This window comes from Trichophyton benhamiae (assembly GCF_000151125.1).
Source record: "Trichophyton benhamiae CBS 112371 chromosome Unknown contig01320.20, whole genome shotgun sequence".
NCBI lineage: Eukaryota > Fungi > Ascomycota > Eurotiomycetes > Onygenales > Arthrodermataceae > Trichophyton > Trichophyton benhamiae.
Genome location: NW_003315083.1, coordinates 34,288 through 51,709, shown reverse-complemented (window position 1 = coordinate 51,709; position 17,422 = coordinate 34,288). Strand labels below are relative to the sequence as shown.

The 17,422-nt window shown below is 47.3% G+C and overlaps 9 protein-coding genes across 9 annotated transcripts; 3 read left to right on the top strand and 6 right to left on the bottom strand.

Annotated features, from left to right (window-relative positions):
- Positions 1-74: 74 nt before the first annotated feature.
- On the bottom strand, positions 75-1,212 carry ARB_02812 (uncharacterized protein; the record flags this gene model as incomplete). The annotated part of the gene is made up of 3 exons (XM_003010869.1): positions 75-686; positions 719-936; positions 1,134-1,212. The coding sequence occupies 3 exons, from the start codon at positions 1,210-1,212 to the stop codon at positions 75-77; spliced, it is 909 nt and encodes a 302-aa protein (XP_003010915.1).
- Positions 1,213-1,295: 83 nt separating this feature from the next.
- On the top strand, positions 1,296-2,117 carry ARB_02811 (uncharacterized protein; the record flags this gene model as incomplete). Its single annotated transcript, XM_003010868.1, has 3 exons — positions 1,296-1,520; positions 1,548-1,883; positions 1,962-2,117. 3 exons carry the CDS (start codon positions 1,296-1,298, stop codon positions 2,115-2,117), a joined length of 717 nt encoding a protein of 238 aa, XP_003010914.1.
- A 153-nt stretch (positions 2,118-2,270) lies between these two features.
- ARB_02810 (uncharacterized protein) lies at positions 2,271-2,823 on the bottom strand (the record flags this gene model as incomplete). The annotated part of the gene is made up of 2 exons (XM_003010867.1): positions 2,271-2,495; positions 2,686-2,823. 2 exons carry the CDS (start codon positions 2,821-2,823, stop codon positions 2,271-2,273), a joined length of 363 nt encoding a protein of 120 aa, XP_003010913.1.
- A 248-nt stretch (positions 2,824-3,071) lies between these two features.
- ARB_02809 (uncharacterized protein) lies at positions 3,072-3,704 on the bottom strand (the record flags this gene model as incomplete). The annotated part of the gene is made up of 1 exon (XM_003010866.1): positions 3,072-3,704. The coding sequence occupies one exon, from the start codon at positions 3,702-3,704 to the stop codon at positions 3,072-3,074; it is 633 nt and encodes a 210-aa protein (XP_003010912.1).
- A 480-nt stretch (positions 3,705-4,184) lies between these two features.
- Positions 4,185-5,385, bottom strand: ARB_02808 (uncharacterized protein; the record flags this gene model as incomplete). Its single annotated transcript, XM_003010865.1, has 3 exons — positions 4,185-5,009; positions 5,070-5,201; positions 5,260-5,385. The coding sequence occupies 3 exons, from the start codon at positions 5,383-5,385 to the stop codon at positions 4,185-4,187; spliced, it is 1,083 nt and encodes a 360-aa protein (XP_003010911.1).
- Positions 5,386-5,981: 596 nt separating this feature from the next.
- Positions 5,982-8,040, top strand: ARB_02807 (uncharacterized protein; the record flags this gene model as incomplete). Its single annotated transcript, XM_003010864.1, has 2 exons — positions 5,982-6,174; positions 6,236-8,040. 2 exons carry the CDS (start codon positions 5,982-5,984, stop codon positions 8,038-8,040), a joined length of 1,998 nt encoding a protein of 665 aa, XP_003010910.1.
- Positions 8,041-9,171: 1,131 nt separating this feature from the next.
- ARB_02806 (DNA mismatch repair protein Msh5, putative) lies at positions 9,172-12,005 on the bottom strand (the record flags this gene model as incomplete). The annotated part of the gene is made up of 8 exons (XM_003010863.1): positions 9,172-9,282; positions 9,333-9,534; positions 9,729-9,825; positions 9,881-10,235; positions 10,404-10,481; positions 10,550-10,937; positions 11,112-11,412; positions 11,609-12,005. The coding sequence occupies 8 exons, from the start codon at positions 12,003-12,005 to the stop codon at positions 9,172-9,174; spliced, it is 1,929 nt and encodes a 642-aa protein (XP_003010909.1).
- A 304-nt stretch (positions 12,006-12,309) lies between these two features.
- ARB_02805 (uncharacterized protein) lies at positions 12,310-14,917 on the bottom strand (the record flags this gene model as incomplete). The annotated part of the gene is made up of 2 exons (XM_003010862.1): positions 12,310-14,541; positions 14,702-14,917. 2 exons carry the CDS (start codon positions 14,915-14,917, stop codon positions 12,310-12,312), a joined length of 2,448 nt encoding a protein of 815 aa, XP_003010908.1.
- Positions 14,918-15,389: 472 nt separating this feature from the next.
- On the top strand, positions 15,390-16,155 carry ARB_02804 (uncharacterized protein; the record flags this gene model as incomplete). Its single annotated transcript, XM_003010861.1, has 3 exons — positions 15,390-15,789; positions 15,855-16,063; positions 16,135-16,155. The coding sequence occupies 3 exons, from the start codon at positions 15,390-15,392 to the stop codon at positions 16,153-16,155; spliced, it is 630 nt and encodes a 209-aa protein (XP_003010907.1).
- Positions 16,156-17,422: the final 1,267 nt, after the last annotated feature.

Here is a 17,422-nt window from a genome sequence, read left to right as displayed (position 1 = left end):
AGATCATAAACAGAGCAGCAGGGAGGATAGCAAGAGATGCAACAAAAGAGAAAATGCTGTGCCGAGAGTAATACCTACGCTCGTCCGCCATCTGCTCCCCCCTCTCTTGATTCTTGACCTTCTTCTCGTATGTCACCGCCCGTAGCACCAGGCCCGGCACCTCCGCTGCCACCATGTCGTCGTCTCTCGGGGCTATGGTCTGTTCCCTCTACGTCTTCCATGGTCTCGTCATCATCACCACCATCATTACCACCGTCTCCCCTGGGCAGGCTGTCAATGGCGTCTTGCACATCGATATCTTCGCCCTGCAACAGGGTGTTGACGATCTGGCCCAGCTTTAGATCTCGCGCGCTGAACCACGCTGGATTACCCTGCTCATGCTGACTCCGAGATTGCAGCCAAAAAAGGTGTCTCTGCGAGCTGGAAGCAAACTTCAAAACGTATATTCTGCCGTTCGTGGGCCGTTCGGGGTTGGACGGTCTCTGGGCGCTGGTGGGTTTGTATGGCGTGAAGGTTCCGTCGGAAGGCACCATGACCAGGTCGAGCTCCGGCTGATCTATGGGCGCCGAACGCGGCCGCCAGCAGAAATGGACAAGGTCATCTTCTGAGTAGAGGTAGATGTATCCGGGCGTAGGCCGAGCCTTGACGGCGTTGGGGGTAACGGAGGTCTGTCTGCCTGTTAGCACCTTTACAGCTCAGCCATGCACAGAAAACGCACATCTAGTTCGCAGATGCCACCCTTGAAGGTGATAATCGGTGCTATCGACATGTCCGCTTCGTCGTTTCGTCTTCTCGTCTGCTTCTTCTTCTTCTTCGTCTTCGTCTTCTGCTTCCCGCCAGTCTCGTCCTTGTCGTTGGTTCGCTTGACTTTCTGCTTGTTGTTGCTTCTTCTGGCTGCTGGCTGGTCCAAGCGCTGCTGACTAAGGATTAAACTGACTAATTAATTAATAACAGACTCTGTCTTACTCATTCGGAGAAATTAAATGCCGAAACCGTCCCAAAGCGGCCTAGCGCCCTCGGCTAGAACTAGGGCACTTTGTGCGCTTCCCACAAAATATCGAACAAGCGCAAAGCGAGAAGTCGAACTTCGAACTTCCAGATCTTCAACAACGACAAAAACCACCACCACCCACCGTCGCCGTCGACCACCCCCGGGAATCCCGCAGTCTTGCAATTCTCGTTTCCCAAATCTTCGTCACATAAAGCCAACATGTCGGCGTCTGGCCAGACGAAGAAGTTCGGAAAGGGCGAGAGGAACGTCCCGGCCCAAAAGGCACAGAAGTGGTATCCTGTTGATGACGAGCCTCAGCCAAAGAAAGTCAGTATACCAGCGTCGACGCCCTGTTGCAGTCGTTTTGCAAATGCTCGAGGAGCAGCCGAGAGGAGAATCTGCTGTTTTTGGCGATAATATCTCCCAATTTCCAAGAGAATTGCGATATACAATTGGAACGGCAAAATATAAATATATATTTCGATATATATTTTTGATATATAAATATCACGAATTGTGGAAGACTGTGGTTACTGACATGGACGTTTAACTACAGGTTCGCAAGTCCGTCAACCCCGCTAAGCCACGCGCCAGTCTCCAGCCGGGCACTATCCTCATCCTCCTCGCTGGCCGTTTCCGTGGCAAGCGTGTTGTCCTCCTCAAGCACCTCCCACAGGGTGTCCTCCTCGTTACCGGTCCCTACAAGCTCAACGGTGTCCCACTCCGACGAGTCAATGCCCGATATGTCATTGCCACCAGCGCATCCGTCAAGCTGACCGGCCTTGACGAGAAGACTTTGGAGAAGGTCTCTCAGCCCGGATATTTCACCGCCGGCAAGAGCACTGAGAAGAAGGGAGAGGAGGCTTTCTTCAAGCAAGGAGAAGCACCTGAGGTATGTACAACGGGAATCTTTGTGGCGGACAAAGCGGAATAGAGGACAATTGCTGATATGTATTGCTTCCCCATATAGAAGACGAAGAAGATCACAAGCGAACGTGCCAGCGACCAAAAGGCCGTCGATTCGGCCCTTTTGGCCATCATCAAGAAGGAGGAGTTCCTCGACAGCTACCTTGCCTCCAGCTTCAGCCTACGGAAGGGTGACAGACCCCATGAGATGAAGTGGTAGATTCGGGAGTGTGGTGGTTTCATGGCCGTTAAAATAATGTCTTCTGTTCTCTCTTCTTTTCACTAAGCGGAGATTCCTTGTATGTTGCCAGGGAGGGAATATGCAACACAACGCCCTCAACTTGACGTGTGTATGTTCTTGCGTTCTTTAAAGCTATGCTCCTCCGTCACACCGATATGGCGTGTTTCCCACCGAAATATCAAAATTTCCAAAGAAATCAAGGGCCTTGGTTGCAATATTCCAGACACCCTGCAATATAATACAAACAAAACCGATGACGACCAAACAAGCAACCTCTTTCTCTGTTTCTTCTCCACCTTCTGACATGAGCGAGATCTGTCTTCCTGATCGAATATCCCATACCACATACCTATATCTCTACCCGTTGTCAAATACACTCCCCTATTTACCTTTTACTTTACAAACCGCTCATAAACATGTCACTATTACCAATAAAATCGCAATGACTGGATGGCATTTTGGTTCTTTCACCTCCACTTATCATTTGGTATCAAGAAACATTAAATGTTTTATCCAAGAATAATAATAACTTCATTAGTTAGTGTACATTTTCTCTGGTCTTCCGGCGGTGGCTTCGCCTTGGCTTCTTTTCAACAAACTTCTCGGCAATGCTTTCGCCGTTAGACTGCTCTGGAATATCATCTTCCAACTCGTCCCCTATAGATGTTCCAAATAACCAATCCATTATCCCCAAAGGCGCATAGTTGCCATGCCCCCCATGCAAGAGATGCAGGTCCACTCGTCTAGCTATACCGCCAATAAAGAAACTCGTTGGCATTGGCTTATACCCCGAATGCGCGAACGTTTCCTCTAATGATACAATACTGAGATAGAGCATGTATGTCAGCAGGTGACATCTGAATGCTGCTGCTGGCAGGAATGTAGGAAGGAAGTGCCGAAGTAAGTATGCGACCGGGTGGTCGTAGTAAGCTGTTAGCGGGTACGGAGTGTGTATCGAATGGTACCAGTCGTTATGATATTGCTGGAAGGGTGTCCATGAATGCAGAGCATAGCGATGAACAAGGTATTGCAGTATCTGGATAAGACGTCAGTCTTTGGCCGTCTATGAAGAGCAGCTTGTAAACATACCTCCCGAATTATCAGCGCCCTCCCCACTCCCTTGATAATATCCCACGGCAGAGGCAGCTTCGTCGTCACTTTCAGCCGACTCTTCACCCCCAGTACTCTCGTCAGAACAAATTCAATAAGTCCCTGTACTGCTATGCCCAGAATCAAATTGAATATAGCCCAGCCAGCCACCTTAAGCTCCGAACTGCCATATTTCTTCTTCTTCCCTTGTGGCAGGCCGTCTTTGCCGTATACCTTCAACACCACCGAGGCAGAGGGAATTAGGATATCGAATAAGAAGAACAGGACGGACGGTATGAGGTAAAATATCAATCGGACGGCCGTAGTACCGACAAGCTCAACTTTCAACGGGCCGTGGGAGAGAACGAGTGTCGTCCATGTGAGGTAGAAGAAGATCAGGTTCAGGCTCGTTCCATACGAAGACATGGACGGTATCAGCAGATATGATAGCACTGGAATCGAGAGGAGTGCACCCATCGCTGGCCGGACTTTTGCGATAGGAAGCCGGTGAGCCTGGCTATGCGATGTTTCTGTTTAGATATATATATATATATTTTTTGCGACAAGGATCTTCCAGTTGGTCAACGAGCTAGACGGCTTCTTACGTCATTCGTCTTATCCACACAGACCTGCTAACTATTCCATGCTCTTCATTTGATGCCTGAATATCGTGCTATAGCTACAGGCCGAGTGGCGGCCCGTCTTTCGTCATGATAGAGCCGGTGGAAGTCATTATCTACTATCCTGCCACGTACTGTGCAACGCGGAGAAGAGCCGTGTGACTACATAGTTCTACCATCACAGATAGCACTGACTAGTCTGTGTGAAGCAAATATTCAAGGAAACAATAATGATATTTTTATGAATCTTAGGAAATATGTGGTTGAGGTAAGGTGCAACTCCAGGTACACCTTCGGGAGTAACCAGTAATTTCACATCACCAGGCAATGGAGGCTATCAACGAGGTTTGGGAACTCCATGAGTGCGACCCCAGTTCCATGCTTTGCCTGCCAAATCCGGGATAACGAAGATGAATGCAATGGCGCTGACCATGCTAATAAGGGTGTCGATGATGATGTTGTTTCGAGGGCTACTTCCCATCGCAGCTCCCTTCATCAAAGCTCCAATGAACATAGTAGTGATCATATATTCCCCCTTCTCAAGGCCCTTTATGGATATCTTAGCAACCTCTTCCGGCGTCTGAGGCTTGTCGGCTTCCTCTAACAGTTTGGTCAGGTCCGGCTTAATTGTTTGTTCGTGGGCAAATCCAGGCGAGAGGATTCCCATAGGGTAAACGATATGGATCTTGACATCAGCAGCTGGAGCTGGTTGTTGCAGGTTCTTCCTCGATCCATTGTATACTTCAATCTCTTGTGCCAGGGTGTCTGCCAGAGCTCTCATAGCGGCCTTTGCAGGACTGTAAGGACCATAGCCAGCCAAGGGTACAAACACGGCAGCTGAAGAGGTGAAGATGATGTGGCGGGGAGAATATTTTGTATTTCTTGAACTTGGGTCAACCGGGGACAGCCATCTGCTAAGAGTCGAGTGCGCGGTAAAGGCAGCAGTCCAGTAGATTGTGTCCATCTGGGACTTTAGAGTCTCTGGTGGAGTGGTGACGAAGAATCCAGGCAGCGACATCCCGGCACAGCACCAGACAATATCAGGAGGCTGGCCGCCGTTCCATTTGCTGACTTCTTCCAGCGCATGCTCGGTTCCTTCGTAGTCTTTGAGGTCTGCACTGACATAATGAAACTTCTGCCTCTCCGGGTATAAAGCTGCAGCCTGTGTAAAACATGAGAAAACGGTCATTCAGATGTGCTGCTCGTCAATATGCATACGCACTTTGATGTCATTCAATGCAGCCTGAAGCTTGGATACAGTTCGAGATACGATGACAATGTTGGCGCCTTTTTTCGATAGCTCGATGGCAACACTTCGGCCCATTCCCTCTGAGCCTCCAGTGATGAGAACCGTCTAAGCCTATATCAGTCATATGTCAAACATGTCATCTATGTCACCAGCACCCACGTACCTGTCCATCGACCTGGAATTGGTTCTTCCCACCAAAACCAAACATCGGTGCTGCCAGGTATATAAAGACGCCAAAGAGCAAGACTGCCGCAACCGACTGAACACTCGGATATGTTATCCCTTCCATACAGACGGCTTCACGCCAGAGTTACCTACTTAGAAGTATCTGGATCCTACACAATCTTCGGGGTCTATGTGATCTTAGAAATGAATGTAGAGGTTGGGTGTTGATTTGTAGAAACGTCTTCAGGGGCTCACAATTAACTAGCTGACTAGCGAGAAGTACCGTGCATCTCAATAATTCCTTCTTCAAGTTACGAGAAACACTAAATTTACGTAACCCTCAACGCAAATTATCTAGACTAAATAATTGCCCCAGGAAACATATGGCGTATACTGCTTCTACCCGTTAATTCATTTTATCAAGTAGTTATAAGAAGTTGACGCAAATTATTCAAAATGTTCGAAAAGACTTTGTAATGAAATAACTACCTTACTGTTACATACGATCACCACATACTATTTTTTTATCGATAACCGTGATTAATACCATAATTACACTATACCTAATTGAGTTAAGCCTCGGCTGCTCCACTAGACTTTGTGGTAATTTTTGTATTTTTTTTTTTTTTTTTAGCTCGAGAATGACATTTTGATAATCAATTTTGATCTTGCGACAGGCGTTGGGAAGATCAGGATACACTCCTCTCTCCATAAAATAACATGGCAAAGAAGAGAAAGGCTGGTGGAACTGCCCTGGCTCACCGCAGCAAGAATCCTATCGAAGACGAAAACTCAAGGTTCGCGGCAGATGCACGATTTGAGAACTCTGAGGATGAATTCGAAGCTGGACGGGATCGTGTTTTGCTCGAGGAACGCCCGGAAGTGAAGCGCAGGCGGAAGCTAGAGGAAGATGGTATTTGCGCGTTCACTTTCCTTCATAATACTTCGCCCGAGTACTAACTTTGAATATCTAGAGCGGTTACTACAACTATCAGACGAAGAGGTTCACGGGTACCTGTCCGAGTCAGCATCGGAAGATGATTATGATTATGGGGATGAAGAAGGGGAAGAAGAGGTAGAAAAGGAAGACAAAAGCGCACAATCAAAGAAAAAACTTCCGAAGCTACGACGAAGAGAAGAACTGAGTCCCGACCTCCTTGACGACGGTAAGAAACCAGAGGAAGACGAGGAAGAAGGGATCACCGCATGGGGAGCATCGAAATCGGACTACTACAATGCGGACACAATTGAGACAGAGGGAGATGCGCTGGAAGAAGAGGAGGAAGCCAAGAAGATCCAGCTGAAAAAACTACAATCCATGACGGATGCTGATTTCGGATTTGACGAATCTGAATGGCTTGACGGTCTAAAAGGGGATAGGGAAGCATCGAGAGATTCCATAGGGCATGGAAAAACTATCACAGAAGTACTCCCAGAAATACAGATACCTGATGACATGAGTGTCGAGGAGAGGTTGGATATTTTATCGAAGCGGTACCCTGAGTTTATACCTTTGTCACAGGATTATGCAGACCTTCAGCCTCGATACCAGGAACTATCTGTGGCAGTTGATGGGTCCCGGAAGTCTCGCAAGGAAACCCCGGATGAGAAGACACCACTGTCCGTCTTGCAATTCCGTGCATTAGCTGCCTATCTTGGAGTCATTAGCATGTATTTTGTGCTTTTGACTTCCCCTGCCCGAAATGGCACTGAAAGCTGTCTAGCCTTACCACCAGCGGAACTCAGAGAGCACCCTGTCATGGAGGCACTGGTTGCCTGTCGAAAAACTTGGGAACAAGTAAAAGACTTGCAAGAGATTGAAGAAGCACCATCTGATACTGAAAAGGAGGAAGAAATTTCCATCGCAATTCCAGCCAAAAAATCGTCATTAGACAAGCCATCAAAAGTAGCCAAAGCTGCGAAAATACCCAAAAAATCAAAGGCTCAGAGATTGGTGGAAGAGGCCCAGGCAGTTCTCGAGTCGCAGCGCGCTGAAAAACTCAACCAGACTGAGCTTGGCCTACAGGAATTATCTAAGCTGCTGGAGCAGGGAAATTCGTCAAGGCTAGCTTCGCAGCGTGAGCCACGACTTCATGACGACGACTCCGATTTTGGAGACGAGACTAGACTTACTGCTCATGAAGCTGCCGAGAAAGCTAAGAAGAAGAAATCACTACGCTTTTATACCTCCCAGATCGCCCAAAAAGCAAACAAGCGCGATGCTGCCGGTAGACATGCTGGTGGAGATACAGATCTACCATACAAGGAACGAAACAAGGACCGCCAGGCTCGTCTTAACGAGGAGGCACAGAGGAGAGGTCGCATGGAAGCAAATGAGAACGAGCGCCTTGGCGGTGATAGTGATGAAGATGACTATCAGGTGGCCAGAGAAGTCCGGGGTGAGATGGATGGATCTAACAGCGACGATTACTATGACATGGTTGCCTCTCGTCAGAAGCAAAAGAAAGCTGACAAGAAGGCATTATCGGAAGCGCGTGCCCTTGCTGCTAAGGAGGGTGGCCGCGTGGAGATCCAAGAGGAGATTGGCCCTGATGGCAAACGTGCTATCACCTATGCTATTGAAAAGAACAAAGGATTGGCACCAAAACGAAGCAAAGATGTGCGGAATCCTAGGGTGAAGAAGAGAAAGAAGTTCGAGGCCAAGAAGAAGAAGCTTGGAAGCATGAAGCAGATCTACAAGGGTGGTGAAGGCCGTGGTGGATATGGCGGAGAATTAACGGGTATCAAGAAGAATTTGGTGAAGAGTGTAAAATTATAGAGGGTGTCGTCGTTTGGTATAAAAATAAAAGAGAAACGATTGATGATAACATAACCATGGCAAATTGCATGCAGTAGAGAGAGATTAAGGTGACAGGAGAGATGGGGAATTTACTGCAAGGGATGGGCTATTCTCTATGTTCTCATCTGACTCCATAACATAGGAGATTTCATCCCCCCTACTCCCTATTATCTCCTCGAGGAGTGATCTGGCGTACCTTGTTGACGTTTTTTCTCCTGAACCAATCTTTGAAAAGTCGGCTTCCAGAAATTTCCTTGCCAGATGCTCCTAATTCAGTTGAGTGCCGGTTAGGTTCTGCGGGATAATGCAGTGACTTCACTTATAGGTATGAGGAGTAAGGTTGAAGCAGTACATACCGCCTTTTCAAGCTCTTCCACCTCTCTTGCGGTCATGCTTGCGCAACTAGCTACCAGATCTTCCTTGCGATGTATCAATGCTTCTATTTCCCGTGCGCGAGAGACTATTTCAGGATCTATCCCTGCCATTGCAGCACAGCTAGGAGGACCGTTAATTATGTCACTATCATGATACAGTACGTACACATACTTGGTTCCAAAGCTTGAACTACTTTTTCCCAGCCGGAAACTACTAGAAGGTCAGCGTTTGCGTTTCTTAATGGTCTAAACAATGATATCTCACTTATAGAGGTATGTGACTTGATCCTCAACATTCTGAGCGGAACGATTGATTTGGACTTCCATGTGACCAAATTCTAACTCTGGACGTGGTTTGAGGAATCCATTTTCGAATATCTCATGGAAATGGGTAGCTGCAATCACCTTTGGGCGCTGATCTCCCATACTTAAGACGTATTCAAACAACCCGCAGGCCAGACCTGCACCATCTACGATCCTGAGTTAGCATTAGCCTGGTGTTATCTGGGGAAGAAACTTTACCAGATGATTCAGTGCCTTTTCCGAATTCATCAATAATTATCAAACTTCTATTGGTAGCTTGATTTAGGGCAAATGATACTTGTTGAAGGTCGTTCGCAAATGTACTTTGAACCTGATGTTGTAAGAATCATATACATTGCGCAGCAAGTATCACATACCTTTGAAACCGTCTCTCGAGTTGATATTCTAGTCAATATCCTATCAGTATAGCCAATTATGGCGCTATCAGCAGGGACAAAGCTGGGAAGTAGTTAGACTTTGAAGGATAGAAACTGAGAATTGGTATTAACCTTCCAATATGAGCCATATAAACGATGATAGCAACCTATACAGGGTTAAATTCTAGCTAGGCTATCTGGATAGAACGTGGCTTACCTGGCTGAGGTAGACGCTCTTCCCTGAGAAATTTGGACCGGTCAACAGGAGCATGCTTGGCCCCTGAGCTGTATCTCCTGCGGGACGTGGGCTAGTATTAGAGGACACATCATTTGAGGTGTCCTCCATGGACCCTTTCCCGCCGACAATGAAGGTATCATTGGGTACAAATGATGACACTGTTGCTTCATGGAGCATATGACTATGGAGAGTTAGAAGCCTCGTTAGGAGACGGGGGTAATAATGGAAACCTACCGGCCACTTTTGATGGATATTATATTCTCCTCGGTCATGCGAGGCCTTACAAGTTTATGCAAACTAGCACCCTGGACTAGAGCCAGAAGACTATTCTAGTTGTGAGAAAAAGCTGAAGACTAGGGTCTAGGGATGGTATACCTATCAATCTCCCCACATATATCAGACGCTTCAACAAGCATCTTCTCGTATATCAAGATATCTTGTGCAAGTTTATAAACGATTTCTATTTCCTTTTCTGAATATTGTAAGTGATATAAACAGAGATCTGGAATTCTGTAGTCAAAACTTACCACAGATCAATCCGTATATATCACCTAGTTTCTCATCCATTTCACGCATTCTTGAGTCTTTAAAATAAGCTCTATTTTCCGTGTTGAATACCTGAGTCCAGTCCTCATCGTTTGAACCATACATAGGCATACCCCTATCGTCAAATGGCATGGCAATATTGAAGCCAAGCTGTGGGAAATAAACGACATTGATCTCCTTCGTTATTCCCTCTGGGAGGGATGTGGCAATGTTGACAGCAACCTGGTTGAGCAAGCTATCCATACCGCTATAGGTTTCCTTCAAATTGTCCAGTTCCTGATCAATTCCAGGTCGAACCACTGTACGATGCTCCTCGACAGAAAGAGAAAGGTCAACCTACTGGCCGGTTAGCTGGAATAGAAAGATATCAAGGTTTTTCATACTATCTCATGGATTTTAGCCCCAACCCGATGTAACTGCAACAGATCAAGCTTTAGTAGTGCCTACAAAACAACAAGCAGTCAGAACTGTCAAGTCAACAATGTTTGATTCTCATGAGCCCACCTTCATGCAAACGTCTAGTGCTTGAACTCCAGTAACCTCCTTTAAAGCTTGATTAATATCAATGGCATGAAACGCAAACTATAACTCATGTTAGTTCCTATTCAGAGCCAGCCACTAGATATATGGATTTGAGATAATAGACGTACGTCAAGTAGGCTGGACCACACTACACCTTTAAACCCTCTGAACTTCGCACTTCCAGTACTAATTCCTTTTCGCAGATGAACCATAACCGGTCTCATATTCTTAATATTCTTCAAGCTTTTGACAAGTTGTCCAAGGGAGGGGTCGTTTTCCGACCGTAAAAAGACACTGAGAAATTCATGTCTCTGGCCAATTACGGTGGGATCAGTACTTGGGCGAAGAAAAAGCTGCTTTAGCAAGCGTTTTCCTTGGGGTGTTCTTGCAAAATGGTGGAAAAGACCGTATATAGATAACCCTTCCTTGGACCCTGATGACGTTTTGCCTGGGCCTTGATTGAAGGCGTTTGGATGGGACTCGGACTGTAGTATTTGAAGGGAAGCCAGGGTATCTCTATTGATGAGCCTGTGCTTATATGTTAGCTCAATTTGTTATGATACGAAAGCCCAAGAGAATACTGACATTGTTTTTTGTAGGCTAATCATCCCAACAGCACTAATACCGATTGCGGGAGCGACTAACGAGCCATGTTGCAGGGATAAAGTAGCGCGCTTCCTTTGCAAATACGTGAGGATCGCTCCTGCACAGCCGACGGATAGACGGTTTTCCATATCAATAACCCCACCGATGTTCAAGAAATCGCCTTGCTGTTCTGTGAAGTCAATATTTTCCCCTGTAACATTACCATCATGAGAGAAGCCTGTTCCCGGTATAAGAAACTTAAACGTTTCATTAGACTTGGAGTTGAATTTGAAAGATGCGAGTTTGATCTTTGCATTTTCAAATCCAAACTCTTGGGTTGGACGCACGTCTAGCAGGTATGGTAGCTGGAGATGCGAGTCTATGGCATCGTAGTTAAATATTTGTACTTGCTTCTATCGAGTGATGGAAGGCTAACCGGTGTCAGAGGGAGCATGACTTGTGCTTCCTGCGTTTGTAGGATCTTCTAACCCCTGATCAGCCCGCAGAGACAGCAGCAGCACTGTGGGTTCAATTTCTAGTTTTACTAGTCAAAAGGGAATTTAGTAGACCATAAGAGAGACAAGTGCGGAGTCTCCACGTACAGATGTCAATAACATCATGCCCACCATAGACTATATCCTCCATGACATATAGTTTTTCTTCCTGAGCGGAATAATAACTGCAGCCGACTGTTCCTCGGTCCTTCATATCTACGGCCATGATGACCCTGCAAAGCTCCTCATCATCATCGTCCAATCGCTCCTCCTGGGTAGTAACTTGACTATGTGGCAATGCATTGGAGGGAAGATTTTCATTTTCATTCTGGAGACTTCTACTGGTTGCGACAGAAGTGGCTCTGGAGTAAGATGGCCGGGACGAAATATAGTGGGTATCTTGGCTAGAGGTCCTGTTTCCACGAGACCTTCGGGCAAAGTACCCTCTTCCACGGCCTTTCGCGAATGGATACCTCCTCTGCCTGGCTGGGAATGACCGTGCCATGTTGCGGTGCGGTTGTGTATTCTTGATAATATTTTATCAAGAGAAAAGAGAATGGATGTTGGAATTGTCGTCCATGACTTGATGTTGATTTAAGCTTAATCGGGCATTACCCGATTAAGACAGGAACAAAAGTGGCATCGGCCCAAGGTAACTGTTCCTTGTAAACGAGCATGATAATTTAGAACAATATACTAAATAGAGTAGGGGTTCTTCCATTGATATGAGAACATAAAGAAAAGAGATTCATGGTATAATGCTATATAATACAAACCAATATCATAATCATACATGATAGCCCAGAGGCTCAGGCTGACTTTTCAGTTGCGATATCCAATCCCGTTTTGTCTTCATTGAAGATAGCGGTAGCTGTTTGACCAGAAACAACTTGACCCCGAATAATTTTATCCGCAAGATGATTGCCGATTTCCTTGGAAATGAGCCTGTTCAACGGTCTGGCACCGTACTTGGGATCATAGCCTTTTTCACAGAGCCAATCTTTGATTTCGTCACTCACACTAAGAGTTATTCGCCGATCATCTAGTCTATCCTGAAGTTCCTTTACGCGAATGTCGACGATATCCCGCAGAGCGGATCGCGACAATCGCTTGAATAAGATGAATTCATCTATTCTGTTCAGGAACTCAGGTGGGTATGATGACTGGACAATTCCCATTACTGCTGACTTCATTTCGGGAGAGATATCCTCACCCTCAGAAGCATCTGCTGAAACAAGCACTTCAGCGCCTAAATTGGATGTAAGGACAATGAGGGTATTTCGGAAGTCGATTTTGTGACCCTGGGCGTCAGTGAGGAAGCCTTCGTCCAGCACCTGAAGTAGAAGAGCAGAGATGTCACGATGAGCCTTTTCAAACTCATCGAAGAGGAGCACAGCGTATGGTTTTCTGCGAACGGCTTCAGTAAGTTGGCCAGCGTCGTCATAACCCACGTATCCAGCTGGAGATCCGATGAGCCGGCTGACAGTATGTTTCTCCTGGAATTCACTCATGTCGAAACGGACAACGGCGGTTTCGGTTGAGAAAAGAAAACCAGCCATCTTTTTGCATAATTCAGTTTTGCCAACACCGGTGGGCCCAAGAAACATGAAGGATGCTAAGGGTCGGTTTTCACCGCTGAGACCGGCTCTCTGCATCCTTACGGCGTTTGCTACCGCTTCAAGGGCTTCGTCTTGACCACGAACGGATTTGCGGAGAGTATCCTCCATGTGGATTAACTTCTCGACCTCCCCGGACATCAGTTTGTTGACAGGGATACCTGTCGTGCGAGAGACCACACCGGCAATGTCATCGGCGGTAACGGAGTCATGTAGCAGGCTTTGTCCTTGCGTTCCCGTCGAACCAGTGTCGTCTTCTTGAGGCAGCTTCTTTTCCAGATTCGGGATCGTCGAATATCTCAGCTCACCAGCTTTTGCAAAGTTACCTTCCAGCTGGGCTTGTTCTAGCTCGCCCCTGGCCCGTTCCAGATCCTCTTTAGCTTGTTTGATAGCTTCAAGTTCCGCCTTCTCTTTATCCCATGCCTCGGTGAGTTTTCCAACGTCCTCTTGCTTGGTTTTGAGGAGTTCTTCAAGCTTCTCCCGGCGTTCCACGCTAGCTATATCCTTTTCCTTCCGAAGAGACTCTAGCTCGATTTGGATGGTCATGATCTGCCTATCAAGTTCCTGGATAGCGTCCGGTTTTGACTCTTGCTGAAGCCGTAGAGCCGAAGCAGCTTCGTCCACTAGATCGATAGCTTTGTCTGGAAGGAAACGGTCGGTGATGTATCTGTTACTGTAGGTGGCAGCAGCAACTAGAGCACCATCAGTGATTCGGACTCCATGATGAACTTCATATTTGTCCTTGATTCCTCGGAGGATCGAAATGGTGTCTGGAACAGTCGGTTCCTCCACTAGAATGGGCTGAAATCTTCGTGCCAGCGCCACATCCTTTTCGATCTGCCTGTACTCATTGAGGGTGGTAGCACCACAGCATTGAAGGTCTCCTCTCGCTAGAGCAGGCTTGATGAGGTTGCTTGCATCTATACTGCCTTCTGCCTTGCCGAGGCCGAGTAAGGTATGCAGCTCGTCGACGAAGAGAATGACACCGCCCTGGGCGTCTTCCACCTCTTTCAGGACGCGCTTCAGCCGCTCTTCGAAGTCACCCCTGAACTTGGCACCAGCAATCAGCTGTCCGAGGTCAAGAGAGACAACTCGCTTGTTCTTGACACTCTCAGGAACATCACCTCTGACTATCCGCTGGGCTAATCCTTCGAGTACAGCAGTTTTGCCCGTGCCGGCCGCTCCAATAAGAACAGGGTTGTTCTTCGTTCTTCTCGACAAGATCTGGATCGTTCGGTGAATCTCAGCGTCTCTACCGATGACCGGATCGAGTTTTCCGTCCTTCGCTCTCGCCGTAAGGTCGACTCCAAACTGCTCCAACGCTGGCTTCTCCGGCTCACCACCAAGATTCATTCGGTGCGTGCCGCCAGGAGGATGAGGCCTGCCATTCGCATAGTGACGCACAAAACCGGATGCAGGAACATACTGCTTGGACAGTTGCCGGGGTGGCAGGCTGTATAGGGCTCTTCGCGCGGTCGTATTAATGTGAGCTGCAGCTCTGGGAGCTTGAAGCAGCTGCCGGCTCCCTCGCATAACAAGACGACAAGACATGGTGTGCGTCTTCACTTGCTGGAGACCAACATACCATGCCCTGCCCTTTATATATACCCAACCTCTGCGATGGCCGTCCACGAGTCGACGGCCCTTCTCGAAGGCTCCAGAATGCGGCGGTCCTGTCCCAGTCGTGAAGCTCGCCGCCGAGTTCTCTTTTGGTTGCCCAAGGTAACCTTCCGCCGCAGTCACCTGACCTCTCACTAAGGAAAAAATCTTTTTCTTCTTCTTTTCGTTTCTTCCCCTCCATCAAAAAACATCCACGCAAGAAAGACACACTCGCAAAGCTCTTCGCCGCTCCCTCAATTCGCTGCACCATGGGTTTCGCCGACTTCTCTACCGACTCTGGCCTTGCCAGTGAGTGCCTCTTCGCCACCTAGCTCTGTCTGCCGGAGGCTAATCATCTTGTACAGTCGCCGACTCGTTCTTCTCGCGAAGGACCTATGTTGAGGGGTAAGCCATTACAGCCCAACCGCCCCTTTTATTCCCCTAGCATCAAGTACCAAATTCCCCCAAAACACCTCTTTTTATGATGAAAGCAAGTTGGTCCGTGTTGATGAGGCGGCTTAAGACACCGCCGAGTGATTAAAACACAATTGTCCTTGTGACGTTTCTGAAAAAAAGTTATAAAAAAAAGAACACCTTCTCTGTTGCGTTGCGCTGTTCCTTTTTTTTTTTTTTTGATATTCATCCACGCAATTGTCCATCTATGTTCGGGATGAATGGCCAATGCTAACGTAAGGTACAGATACGAGCCAACTCAGGCTGATGTTGTCACTTTCAAGGCCTTCAAGAGCGAGCCAGAGGCTAGCAAATACCAACACGTTGCCCGTTGGTACAAGCACATTGCCTCCTTTGAGTCAGAGTTCGCTACTCTTCCAGGAGATGCTTCCAAGGACTACACTGCCTATGGCCCGGAGAACAGCGAGCTCCCAATAAACACCAAGGAAGAGGCCCCAGCTGCTGAAGATGAAGATGATATCGACCTCTTCGACAGTGAAGACGAGGACCCAGAGGTTGTTGCTGAGCGAGAGCGTAACCTTGCTGCCTACAGAGCTAAGAAGGCCAGCAAGCCCAAGCCAGTTGCCAAGTCCATCGTCACCCTTGACGTTAAGCCATGGGGTATGTCTGATATGGTCCTCTACTCTACATGTTTCCCATATACTGACCCCACTTCTTCTTCTTAGATGATGAGACCAACTTGACCGAGCTTGAGGCTCACGTACGATCCATTGAGAAGGATGGTCTCGTATGGTCTGGCTCCAAGCTTGTCCCCGTTGGCTTCGGTATCAAGAAGCTGCAGATCAACCTTGTCATTGAGGACGAGAAGATCTCCCTCTCCGACTTGCAGGAGGAGATTGAGGGCTTCGAGGACCATGTCCAGTCCACCGATGTTGTAAGTTCTTATTTGCCCTTTTTTTTATATATAAAATGACTCTGGCAGAAGCTAACCCACTCGAACTGCAGGCTGCCATGCAAAAGCTTTAAATCAAAACAACAAACAACAAAAAAATCAAAACAAATGGTAAAAGAAAAAGATACCACGTCGAGTAACCTCGCGTTTTAACATGTTATGAAACATATGATGAAGAGCAGGCGGGGATTATGAACTTCTGGCTCTAGGACGCCGAATATTCCCTTTGTCGAAAACACGCGTAGTACAGAAAATGCTAGACATTCCTGCTTATGTTTATTGACGTTAATGAAAATTCAAATGACTCGACCAGTAGTTTTTTCTTCCTCTCACGCTGTAGAGTAGCTTGAGTTCGTCTTGTAAAACGTTGGTATCAAACTTGCCGACGCTTATCGGGCAGCAACTTATCCAAAGCTAAAAAAAAAAAGTGCGATGCAAACAAGACAAACATCCACCAAGCTCATCTTTCGAAGCTCCAGCAATAACAACTCGGCAGTGTTAATATCGTAACCACCACCATCAAACGTCAACAAGATACCAGAGCGCAGCATATAGCTCCGCTGCAGATAATGAGCTTATCTCGCCTAATAGTAGGCTTCGGCCTGCTTCTTCTCGCCCATGCGTAAGTGAGAGAACCGACAATCCCCTAATATTAAACCGCAAGATAAAATCCTGTACTTGAGCGACATGCAGATAGCTAACTATAGCTTACCTACTAGGGGGTACTCTACACATGAACATTCGACATTATACGGCAGCCTCCATTCTCTTCCGGCGGATATCACGCTCGAGACGCTTGTGTCAGTGATAATGGTGACGGCGGGGTTGGTTATGGGATCTGAGAAGCTACGGCCGATTAGCTGGAGTTCTTGGGCGGGCGAGATAGAGAAGCGAGGCGGTGCAGAGAATCCGTTTAGAGGACTAGAAGAACGGATGGGATTTCTTGATATCAGGGTTTGTTCTGCCTGGAGCTGACACTCAGCTGTGGATGGGATGAGTTGTATACGTCATTCTGCGGGCTACGTTTTGCTAACTTGTCTGGGTTCTCTTAATCTAGGCCAAGCGAAGGGAGTTTGCAGACTGGATTCGTGAGAAAGGTGTATCTGCTGACTTGAAGCAGTAGATGTGCATGTGTATATCTGTGGCTGGACGAATATAGAGTGTGTTTATCGTCACATATCGACAGAATCAGACATGGCGTACGGAGTGCTCCATCCGGAGTAGACTCCGTGCACTCCAAAACTATGATAAGTGGTCATTTGACGTAATACCGCGGCCATGCGTAATTGAAGTGCGAGATTGGAGTGGCTGGTTGCAAGTATGTGTTGATATGGAAGTATC